The following is a 12,436-nucleotide window of genomic DNA, read 5'->3' on the forward strand; positions in this document are numbered from 1 at the left end:
AAAATTTTGCTCTAAATGGAAGAAACATTATTTATGAGGATTATGGTGGTGGTGATGTCAGTGGGATCTCTCTCTCTGCCATAATAAACGTGATTTGTTTATAAAAGTTTGCTCTAAATGGAAGAAACATTATTTATGAGGATTAAGGTGGTGGTGATGACAATGGGATCTCTCTCTCTCCCTCTCTCTGCCATAATAAACGTGATTTGTTTATAAAATTTTGCTCTGAATGGAAGAGAACTGATTATTTATGAGGATTAAAGTGGTGGTGATGACAGTGGGATATCTCTCTCTCTCTCTAGCCTAAGAAAAATCATAATCCACACCCCTCTCTCTCTCTCTCACAGATTTCTCAAAGAGTATTTCAGTGATTCTATATAGAACTTCAGTAAATCAGCTTTTTTTTATGGAGTGATTGCAAGAGTTCGGTTTTCAAGTTGCTGTCATGGTTGTGTGGTTTATTCAGTATTTGGTAAGGTTTCTGATGCTACTATGAGATCTGGGAGACTGATGGGGTAGTCCTGTTCGTCTTCCCTTCAATGTACCTTTTCCTTTCTTCCCTTATCATAACAATAGTCTTTCTTATCTATTCTTCCCTTTTTTTTCTCTTCTCTCATCTCAATATTTTTTTCTCTTATTGTCTTTCCTATCCATTCTTCCTTCAATGTATCTCTTCCTTTCTTCTTTCTCTTCTCTCATCACTGCAATGTTTTTTCCTCTTATTGTGTTTTATTGTAATGCTTCCTCTTTTCATTCTTTTCTCTCATCATCACAATGTTTTTTCTTTTATTGTGTTCCTATCTATTCTTCCTTCAATGTACAGTACCTCTTCCTTCCTTCTTTCTCTTTTCTCTTCACATTACTTTTTCCTCTGTTTTAATGTACATCTTCCTTTCCTCTCTTCAGTTATCATTGCATTACTCTTTCCTCTTTCTATTGTCTCTATTCTATCTTTTTTTTTGGACATTCAATATTCCATCAGACTATTACCACCATCTCAACTATCACAAGAATAACAAAAGGGAAGAACAATCTCAAAATCTTAAAAACTTCCACCACATGCTACTCAAACACCATACACAAAAATATACTCTTGGAAACTCTTAATATGTACAGGAGGCAGTTCCAACAGTGACTGGGAGCATGAAAACACCCTCAGCCATCCCCAGACTGTCTAATGTCGCCAGATAAAACCATTAGGATGAATATTAATCCCCTTCAGTACATGATGCATTTCCATATTCATTCTAGTTACTATTTGGTGACAAAATGGTCTAATCATACACACATCTTATGGTAAAAATGTGTCCCAGTAATGAAGGGATTAAAATAGTGAAGACTGTGGCCATTAATCTTCTGACCTCCATAGACCCTTCCTAATGTCAATGAAATGGTCTAATTGTAAACACATCTCAAGGTTAAAATATGTCTCAGTACTGAATGAGTTAAGGCATTGGAAACTACTAACTTATGATATAGTAAAATAAATAAATTGAGATTGATAAAAAATACCATCTCTGCTTCACTTTGGTGGTAATGAAGGAAAATAAGAAATAAAGTAATAAATAACCTTGATAACTCTTAAGATGTAAAATTATATAAAAAAAAAAAAAAAAAAAAAAAAAGAAAATAAATAAAACAGATAAAATGGAACACCTCTCCTTCACTTTGGTAGTAATGAAGGAACTCAAAGTATATAATAACCTTGAAAACTCCAAAAACTTACAGATGACAATGAAGAATAAATAAATAAATAGAAAAAGAGCAACTCCTGACTCCTTGGTGGCATTGAAGGCACTGAGAAACAAACCAGGTAATAAAAAACCTTTAATCTTACACACCTAGTGACTCAAAATATCTTTCTTCAAAACATACAAATCAAACGAGGAGACGGAGGAGGAGGAGTGGGGTCACAGACACAGACACTGGGGTTATTGTCGGATCTGTGGCGGGCCGGCCATCATTGGAGGCCGCATCCCACCCGGCCCCATCATCATTGGTCCCATCGGCCCTCCCATCGGCGGCCGCATCCCTGCAACAAACACCACACTCACAAACATGCACTTTGTCTTGTGCCACACAGACACTGGCCTGGTAAAAATTTAAAAACTAGATAATAAATAAAAAATTAAAGAGTGTAGTATGAAGACACACTGAGGTGACACAAACCACACCAAAACATTCAAATCTTACACACACACACACACACACACACTTTATTGGTCTTAGGAAAAATAAGTGGACAAATTAATAAGGTACCAATGTGTTGACAAAGAATTACATCAATCACTCATACACACAGACACACACATACATCAATGTCACATGCATAACACTACCTACAGGAAATCATGCAACACTGTGTGTGTGTGTGTGTGTGTGTGTGTGTGTGTGTGTGTGTGTGTGTGTGCGCACACATCCCTCACCTGGCATCATCCCTGGGGGCATCCCTGGTCCGGGTGGTCCGCCCATCATGGGCGGCCCCATCATTGGTCCACGCGGCCCCATGGGAGGCATGCCCATGTTGCCGGGCATGTTGGCCCCTGCCATGCCTGGTGGTCCCATGCTACCCATGCCAGGCCCCCGTGGTGGCCCTCCTGGCCCACCCATGTTCTGTGGGCCGGGTCCCCCTGGTCCTCCGGGGCCACCCGGACCGCCTGGTCCTCCACCTGTGGCAAGAAAAACTGACTGAGCCTCTGTCATTCACTGACAACTCACACTCTCTAAAAAGCTGCAGCATTTTGAAACTGATTTACAGCGACACAAGACACTTCAAGTGGTGCCACTGACACTCTCCAACACTGATGCACTGACCAAAACACTGACACAGACTAACTGACACCCTGAGGGGGAGTGAAGCAGTGTGTTATTGTGAAACTGACTCAAGACACTACTTGAATAATTCCAGATCACCATCAAACACTGGCAGCAGCGGCGGTACTCACCCTGCATGGCGGAGGGTGGTGGGATGGCAGCTCCTTTGGGGATCTTGCCAGCCTTGAAGGCAGCAGCTGCAACACAACACAACACAACATGAGTCACACAACACACAAGGATGCATCAGTCTACTGCCTCTGCTTTTCTTTATACACATTAACTTTACCAGGGATTATGGGAAAAACTTAGTCAACTGAATTTAAGATAACAAATTATTTCAGGATAAATGTCTTTCATCAAATAATAGTCTATATAATGAGATGATTAGCAGTGAAGTTCAAGTCCTGGATCAATCTTAACTTAGGCTATTTCAATCTTATCCTTTTCATGTTTCTCAGTCTTTGAAAACATTAGTATTCAGATAAGAAAGTGTTGAAGCAATGTGGTGTGTGTGCGTGTGTGTGTGTTTGGTTACTTGTGGCATCAATTAGGGACTGCGCCTGCTCCTCCATCCACTTCTGGTAGTAAATCTTGACATTCTCCTTGTGCTTGCGTCCCTGACAGTGTGTTTTGCGCACTGATGGCTGAAACAAGCAAACCACCACGTCATAACACACACTTCACCACCACCACCACCACCACCGCATACATCACTGGCTGGTTAAAACACATTCCCTCATAAAAGGCTAATACATGCACAACTAACAGACAACCAGATAAAGTGTATGATTCTTAGTGAGTACAGTATAAGACAAACAGCTGAAATGTATGGTTCTTAGTGAGTGTGCATTTAGTAGTGTATGTTAAAAATAATGCTATGTGTCATTAGCTCCAAGGTAAGGTCCATATGCTTCACTGCACTAATTCATCTTTTTTTTATTTCCTTAGGTTCTACAACAATAGTCTTGTCATCAGATTGTGTTTTACTCCTGCCGGCTATTGTGGCAGAGGTTTGTGTCCCAGGCCAGGTCCAGTGTAGAGTGACGAGTGTGACTGGCAATATATACATGTAGTGACCTCATCTTAAAAAAAAAATAATAAAAGTAAAAATAACCACACAAAATAATACATATAAGCATAACTGGCAACTAAACACCTGGCCACCACCACCACCACTACCACAACACCACAGCTGCTGGGACCACAACACTCAGGCAACAAGGTGGGGGAGGGGAGGGGGATGCTCACCGAGTCGTGCGTGAGGTAGGTGTCGCAGTAGTCACAGTAGTACCTGCAATGACAACAAACACTGCCTTAGTCCACCACCACCACCACCACCTGCTGCCAGCCCACCAGACACAGACAAGGTTTAAGATTCCTCCTGCTACAGATACACTAAAAAAAACATTAGATAGGTGGATTACAGCAAGAGCAAGATAGTTTGACAGATAGAACATTGAGCCTTGATAGGGAGAGGGTGAATGTAGGCACACCTCCGGCAAGATGAGGGAGGTGTTGATAGACTGGAAGGGAAGAGTCTGACCAGTTAAGGAGAACAACAGCAGGGAGACGTGGTGCCCTACAGGTTAAACATTAGGTCCAGAACAGTGAATATTGCAGAAAGTAATGACAAAAAAGTTAAGAGGGCTATAATGACACTTGCAGTTAAGAGCCAGAGGAGCAGACTGCCACGGGACTCTCTTGGTCACCTCTACAGACAGGGACACGGAGGTCACAGCTGGGTCAGTGGCAAGGTCACAGCACAGGCCAGTCCAGTTATTCATGCCTCACTAACAGTACTGATCATTCACCACGGCTCCACTGTCTCCTGTTTCACTAGTACTAATAATAAATAAATAAATAAAATTTCAAAACATTATAATTATGCCCACAAACACAATATTATGTCTCGAAATGAATAGAGTAAGGTTATATCAGTACAGCCTAGACACAAGACACTTCCCCCAACACCACCAGGCCTAATGCACCGCCCCCAGGCCCTTTCCTGACCTGTGCACCCCGTGAAGGACAGACACACCCCTACCAACACCACCAGGCACACCCCCCAGGCCCCCTCCCTAAACTGTGTATCCCAAGTAGGACACACCACTAGGCCCACCCATAACTCACAATTCCTAAGCCTACCATCCCTGCTACTCGACACCGCTTCACCAACGCCACTAGGCATACCCTTAATACACAGCCTCTAGGCCTCCTCCTCTCCCACATACGGACTCGGACATCCTTCCTCCTTATCATGCATACAATCTGACATAGGGAAGGCGGGCACATCGAGAAAAATGCAGAAAATTATTACTCACTTGGGCATGTTGTGATGCAGGCGGGACGTAAACGCTACGAAACGGCAAGGGATGTGGTTCTCAGGTACTTGTTATTTTGACCTCAATCTCTTTTGCTTCTAAGCTGAATTTCATATAATTTCTTAATATTTCTGCAAAGTAACAAAATAATAATATATTAATATGAAAAAAATTAAACAATCTGTTAAGTGACCATATAAGAAACAAAATTATTGGTTATTTTCACCTCGTCCTCTACCTTTGCTCTCACTCCATTCAGGGTTCGTCTTATCATATTATTAGAAAGGATAAGGTAGGTTGCAATAAGCTTTTTGTAGTTTCATTGTAAAACAAGTAAAATATTAATAATAGATACATGTACTAATTTGTCATATATACAAAATAAGTAGCGCTGGAGGCGACTTTGTCGCCGAATGTGACGCGACTGCGACTTTACGACTCTATTTTCGGGTCCCCCAGTACTTTGTGACTTCGAAATTCATGGTGTGGCAAAGTCGTAATTCGGTCCCGCAACTCCCAGCTCTGAAGGCAAGTAACGCAAAAGACCCAAAATACATGTTTAGCAGCGCTTGGTTGTCTGACTCAAGAAGGCCCTGACCAAGACCCAAATATAGGCACCGAGAACTCCTTGTCCTCTGAGGGCTGAGGGTTCGTAGTAGTAGTAGTAATAGTAGTAGTAGCAGCAGCAGTAGTAGTAGTAGTAGTAGTAGTAGTAGTAGTAATAATAATAACAATGATAACAATAATAATAATAATAATAATAATAATAATAATAATAATGGTGGTGTTGACATACACACTCACACCAAAATGCACACACCTAATAAACTACAAAGTTAACATAAACACACGCCACCTTTACGAAACCTGCAGTACACCTGCAGACATCTTGTGAATGGTTAAAAACACTCCATATATTACTTATGATGGCGTTAATTGTTGTACATCGCAGACTCAAAGGGGGGACTAAACTAAACATCGTCTGGCTCTGACGCCTTGTAGATATCAAATAGAAAACCAAGCATTGAAAGGGAAACTAAAATAAACATTCTCTTTCACTACAGTTTTGCCGCCGCTGTATACTCTTCCTCCTCCTCCTCCTCCTCTTGCTCTAATTCTCCTATTTTCTCATTCCTTCTCCTCCTGTCTACACTGCAAATAACGCAATAGCAACAACAATAAGAACAAACAAAAACAACGACAACAATAGAAGCAAGTAATGATAGACCACTGAGGGCCCTCCCTCGCTCCCACACTTTACACACACACACACACACACACACATGACCACCAAATGCCACTTACCTCTGCACACATCAGCCCAGTAGTGTGCTTGTTACACCTAAGAACGATGCTAAGGACGATAAATATTGACGAGGAGACACACTGGAGGGCAGGGGTGGGGGGGTGTCCCTTTGATGACGTCACTCAAACACTTTTCACACCGTTACTTCATTACTGACGACAAAAAGTTGACGCAATCTGATCTTACAGGAATAAAGACACTTCACTGCGTTCACCTAAATGCACCATTGTCTTGTTTAAGGTAATAAAACAATAATTGAGAGAAGCTGGCGGTTAGCCTCCCCCGTCTCCACTCCTGCCCCCATCTCCCTGCTACCCCGCTCGTCCAAATACTTTTCCTCATCTTTTCCTAACTCCACTATTCGGTGTGTGCATGACGTTTTAAGGGTTTCTATAATTATTTCGTTGCTTTTGAAGTATTTTCCGTTTCTCTGTTCGGTAAATATGTGACGTTTAGTGGCAATTTATGGCGTGAGTACGAGTCGTCTCAAAGGTCAAAATTTGCCATTCCACATTTACGACTTTTTAATTTCAAGCTATAACTGGGCATTTATGGTATCGATACATTGCTTATGCTCTTTTAAGTGTGTCGCTGACCCAGTGAGTCAAATATGTGGACTTTGAAATGGTGTTTTATTATGTTAATCGTAAATTATATACTTCTTATTTTATTTGTTTACGTTTCTGGTTCACGGTCTGCCTCGTTCTAGAATGCCTTAAAAGACAGCTCAGACTCTATAAAGTGTGCTAGCATATTCGCCAAATGAAAACAGCTTGACTTTACGAGAGTTTGTGATGAGTTAAGATTTCAATGCTTATTTTTTTACATAATATTTGTTCATGCCTTTACTTCTGGCTCTAGGTGAGTGTTGGATGCCTGAGAAGAAAGTACATATTGTCTAATATTTTTAGAAATACGAGTGAAGACGAAATGGCAGGACGTTTTGGTAGTTTTATAAGTGAAAATGTTTTGATATTTTTACCGTACTTAATTGACACATTTCTTTAATATTAGTTAGACTGGACATGTTTTGATTTTGTGGATATTAGTTAAAGTATTCATCAAGTCATAAAATAGCAAACATTCGGGTCTAGCTTCAGTTTTTCAGTAAGTCGATTTTGAAATTAGTTCCGTTACGAACGTAAATTCACCAACGGCCACCAGCCACTCGCCCGGCCGCCCGGCCAGCAAGGGGTGTGACGTCATCAAGTGGGCGGGGCTGGCTCAGCTACCGTCTGCCAGCTGTGTTTAGCTAATATTTGGCACATTTTGCATTGTTTTCCCGCCACTGGTGTCACTAAATGGAGCCACATGACTATGCTTGGCTATCAGCTGTTCAGATACAGCTGTCACTGGCAGGTTTTGGTGTGGTGAAGGCTTAAGTGAGGCAGACTGGTGGTGGTGGTGGTGGCGGTCTCCACCTTTACACACACACACTAGCGTCACTGTTTGTTGTTGTGGGCGACACGGAATTATCACAAGGAATAACACTAACAAAGACACCGCCTGCTACAACAAGACACCGTGCAAACTCCCCCAGCTGGACAAGTGTTGTGTGGAGAGAGGGTGGGTCACTTACCAGGATTTCAGTGGTGTTGTCTTGTTGGCCGTCCTGACCAGCAGCTCTGGCCCTCCTAGGCAGGCACCAATTAGCTTGCAGCCTTGCGCCAGCACACACACAGGCGCTGCGGCCCGTGTCACCGTTCTGATTAGCATAAATCCATGTCAAATACGGCACCAGCAGCACACCACCGCCCTCTTAACACCACTCCTTGTCTTAAACTTATAAGCGGCAGAGAATGCCAGGTCGCGGACTGGGCTTCCGTCCACTCCCATCCTCTAAAAATCCGCCCAGAATGAGGCTTGCTGCTCGGCCTCCTCTCCCTCCTTGGCTGGCTGCGCGCGCTGGTCGCGGCGAGGCTGGACAACCCACAATCCACCTGTTCCACTTCTTATGCTATAGGCTACACTAACACGAAATGAATCACTACAAGGCACAAACATGTCAAGCTGAATTATATGTCATCATCATTGTAAATATCAATATGTCATATTGTATAGTCAGACTTTTCAACCACGAAACTTTCACAAAGGAGTCTGGGCAGGGGAATGGCAATTTAATGGGGTGTCACTATAATATGTCCCTTGCGAGATTAGCGGAATGGCCCAGTTGTACTGCAGACTTTCTGCATGACGAGCGGCATTGACAGGTCTGCAGGAGTGGTAGACCTCCTGAGCATGAAGTTTAGTAGTTTGCGAAACACTTCATGCTAGTGAACAACAGGTGGACCGGCGTTTGCTGGTAGGAAGCCACGGAGGAGGGTGGAGTCCAAGGGGAGAGGGTAGCTGTTGGTAGACAGAAGCGAAGTATCTGTTAAATGCCTCGGTCGCTTCCTCCGTGTGTGTGTGTGTGTGTGTGTGTGTGTGATCGTCAGAAACAGATATTTAGTTTGTCCTCATCATACGCCAGCAGCAGCAGCAGCAGCAACAACAACAACAACGACAACAATCAATGGTTGTTTCTTTTATTCCTCTTATTATAAATTCCTTCCAGAATGCAAACTGTTGAGTGTAGCATGCAGCTTCTCTCAGCCAGCTGCACAATGGCGCTGATGATGGACAGTTAAATGATGGCGATAGTAGCTATTTCAGTCATCACAAAGGATAACGGAATGTTCCCCAGCCTCTCTTTCATTGATGGGTGGCAGACTGGCAGTATGCCACGATGTCTGCTTCACGTGAAGATGACAGCGATCACCACCATTTTTCAGTACAAAACACCACAGGGACCGTCAGTCTGTTTTCCACGGTGTGTGTTGCTTTCTGCCTCGGCCTCACTGTTGTTTAAGGCGGGTTCACACGTGCCAATTTCTGACTGAAATTACAAGTCAGTTGAATTTCGAGACTGAACATCGGTGCTTCGCGACTGGAGAAACCAGTCGCAAAATAAGATCAACATGTTGGTCTTGTTCGTTGATTTGCGACTTTATTTACGTTGTGACGTCAAGGAGTAAACTTTGAAAATGTGAATGTGGTGTCGATGTAGAGAAGATGTCCGAGTTGGTGAGGGAAAGGAACACACCTGGGACACCCGACATGAATTATAAAGTAAAAAAAAGCTTGCGCTAATCGTCATTGGACGAAATAGGTGGCACTCCCCAAGAAGTGTTTCCCTCAACCCACTGTCATCCGCCTCACCTGTGCCTTCCTCAAAAAGACTGATCAGCTGTCACACCTGTGATAACATCACGGGCCTCCTCCAGGGCTCATAAGATCCAGCGGATCTTCACGGCCCTCAACACGAAGAAGTGTTTCCCTCAATGCAGGGAGTTGTTGAGGTGAGGAGTGAACACTTGTCAGGATTTAATTTGATGGCAATTGTGCATACTCTTCACAAGATTAGTGTGTGGCAGACACTCCTTTCTTTCCTTCTACTCAGCCAGGGACGTATCCACAGACACTTCCTTTCTGCTGACTCTTCCGGTACGCCAAGAAGAGCAATCACCGCTTCAGCATCGTCACTGGAGGAAGACATCTTGGCGGGTAGCCGTTTGTTTACATTCACTTCCCGCCAAGGCGCCAACTAGTCGATGCTTCCCAGTCGCTATATGTGACATTTTCTGACTAGAAAGGCTCAGTCGATACTTCTAGCGACTTGCAATTTTAGTCGAAAATTGGCACGTGTGAACCCGCCTTAAGTTCAGAAGTACGCTCAAGTGAGTCACTTCTCTTTGCTCTACTGTATTGTCGATGACTCACGAGCTACTTATCATCAGCACTGGGTCTCCTTCAGGCCTCACTATTCAGTCCTCGACGATTATTGGCCCAACCTCACTTTATTTTTTTTTTAGGGGGGAGGGAGCCGGTGGCATAGTGGATAAGGTGGTGAGCGTGGGATCGGGCAGACGTCCACGCGTAGGTTCGAATCCCACCACGTACAGCCTTAAAACACTTTGCCATTTGTGGAGTGGTTTAAAGTTACCTACATATCACCAGAATACCCAGGTTCTAGGTGGTTACACTCAAGATGAGCTTGGGCGGTGATATGGGCCCTAATATGGGTACCACTATAAATAAAATTGCCTGCGCCACTAATGGGCGGAAGCTGAACAGCGCTTCCCATACACTCTTCAAGTGTGCCTACAGGCGCTATAGGCCTTACCGTAAAAAAAAAAAAAAACTCGGACCTGCAAGACAACTTAAGTATTTTTTTTCTTTTTAATTATTTAGTTTCATGTTTCCCTCGGGGAGTTTTTCTCTTTTACGTAAAGAAAAAAAAGAAAAAAAAAAAAAAAAAAACATTGAACCAATCACATACTGCTTCGGTACCGATCTGCCTGTCAATTAATACACCCAATCATATTAGACTACTACTACTACTACTACTAATAATAATAATAATACTGCTACTAGTAATGATAATGGTCGATAATCAAATTTGAAACAGAGAAACCTTGTAAACTACTATTAATTCCCTAAGTAGAGACGCGTGTGGTGTGAGTGCCTATGTTGTTATCTCATTGTATCATTGTCACCTTGTCCTTTGTCACTACCTTGCCTTATGATGACTACTTCACTATTTATGATGATTTTTTTTACCGCCCTCTTCTATTTTCCTTTAGTCCACCCTTCACTTTTCTTTTTTTATCCGTTTTCTTTCCTTCATATCTCCTTTTCTTCTCTTCTGTTTCTCTTTCTTTCTCCTTCCTCCATCTTTCTTCTTCCTTTAATCTTTCTCCGTATTCATCTTCCACTTGTTATTCTCTTTATTTATTTATTTATCTTTATCTTTTTTTTATCTTTATTCCTTTCTTTATTGTCCTTTTCTCTTTCCTTGTCTCTGCTTTCTTTCCCTTCTTCCTCTCCTAATTTCCTTCTTCCACCTTCATTTGACTTTCACAGCCTGAGAGAGAGAGAGAGAGAGAGAGAGAGAGAGAGAGAGAGAGAGATCCTTTACCATTTCCTCCCTCCCTAGTGCATGTTTGAAGATTCTCTCTTCTCTCTCTCTCTCTCTCTCTCTCTCTCTCTCTCTCTCTTTGTTCGCGTCTCTCTCTCCCCTCTGCAGACTCACTCCTCCTTGTTCATTCCTTGCTTTCTTCCCTTCCCTTCCCTCCTCTCCCTACCTCTCCCTCTCCCTCTTCTTCCTCCTTCACAGCCCCTCCCTTCCTCTCACATTCCCTCTCACCCTCTCACCCTCCGCCACGCTCTTCCTTCCTATCCCTACTCTCCCTCAAGCACCGCCAACCAAGAAATGTTCAATAAATGAAGAATATATCCATTTATCCAATATTATTATTAGCGAGAGTTTGTGATCCCGTTGAAAAGCTGTATTTGTTTAGGGTTAGCTAGTAATGGCTGTTTGGCTAAGAGCAGTATAGGTTAAGGAAGCCAGCGTCACCTGAGGGGCAAGCTGGAACATCAATCGTTTAAAGAAAAGAAGTATTTTCCTCCCTCAGCTCCCGCGGGACGCATGCGTTGATACTAAAGTAGAAGGTGTCTTTCCTTTCCCCGCCATTTTTTTCTCTCAGGGGTCTTATATTTATCCCTTTTATTTAGTTTATAGCATCATGTGGTTAATGACACGCTATTGGGGCACAGGAGGAGGTGTCATTGCCTCCCACGCGCCTCCTGGGAAGACTCCACGAAAGATTTTCCCGTGAAATTATAAAAATATTCCTGGTTGCTGACTAAGAGACAAGGGGAAGAAAAGTGGAAACATTTTTATCTTGACACATCTGACATGGAAAAAAGGAGTTACTATAGTTTGGCGATTATCTGGATATTACTAGTTCTCTATTATTTTTTATATCTAAGGATTTGGAGGTATATTTATGAGTAGATGTTTAAAAACGCCTCCATTTTAGCCACTTATAATCGAGGCAATGAGCTTAAATATGGAAACGGAACGTCATAAGTAAAATAAAGAGGACATAACCATGATGTTCAAACACAACATAATCATCAAAGTATTTCAAATTATTTATTAATTCTT

At 42.6% G+C, this 12,436-nt stretch overlaps 1 protein-coding gene across 1 annotated transcript; it reads right to left on the reverse strand.

Moving 5' to 3' along the window:
• Positions 1-1,818: 1,818 nt before the first annotated feature.
• LOC123501053 (U1 small nuclear ribonucleoprotein C-like) lies at positions 1,819-8,309 on the reverse strand. Its single transcript, XM_045249631.1, has 7 exons — positions 8,024-8,309; positions 5,139-5,269; positions 4,066-4,108; positions 3,353-3,461; positions 2,946-3,011; positions 2,427-2,669; positions 1,819-2,032 (listed from the first exon to the last, which is right to left on the reverse strand). The coding sequence occupies exons 2-7, from the start codon at positions 5,144-5,146 to the stop codon at positions 1,932-1,934; spliced, it is 570 nt and encodes a 189-aa protein (XP_045105566.1). The 5' UTR covers positions 5,147-5,269; positions 8,024-8,309; the 3' UTR covers positions 1,819-1,931.
• Positions 8,310-12,436: the final 4,127 nt, after the last annotated feature.

This window comes from Portunus trituberculatus, chromosome 8 (assembly GCF_017591435.1).
Source record: "Portunus trituberculatus isolate SZX2019 chromosome 8, ASM1759143v1, whole genome shotgun sequence".
In the NCBI taxonomy this organism is placed as follows: Eukaryota; Metazoa; Arthropoda; class Malacostraca; order Decapoda; family Portunidae; genus Portunus; species Portunus trituberculatus.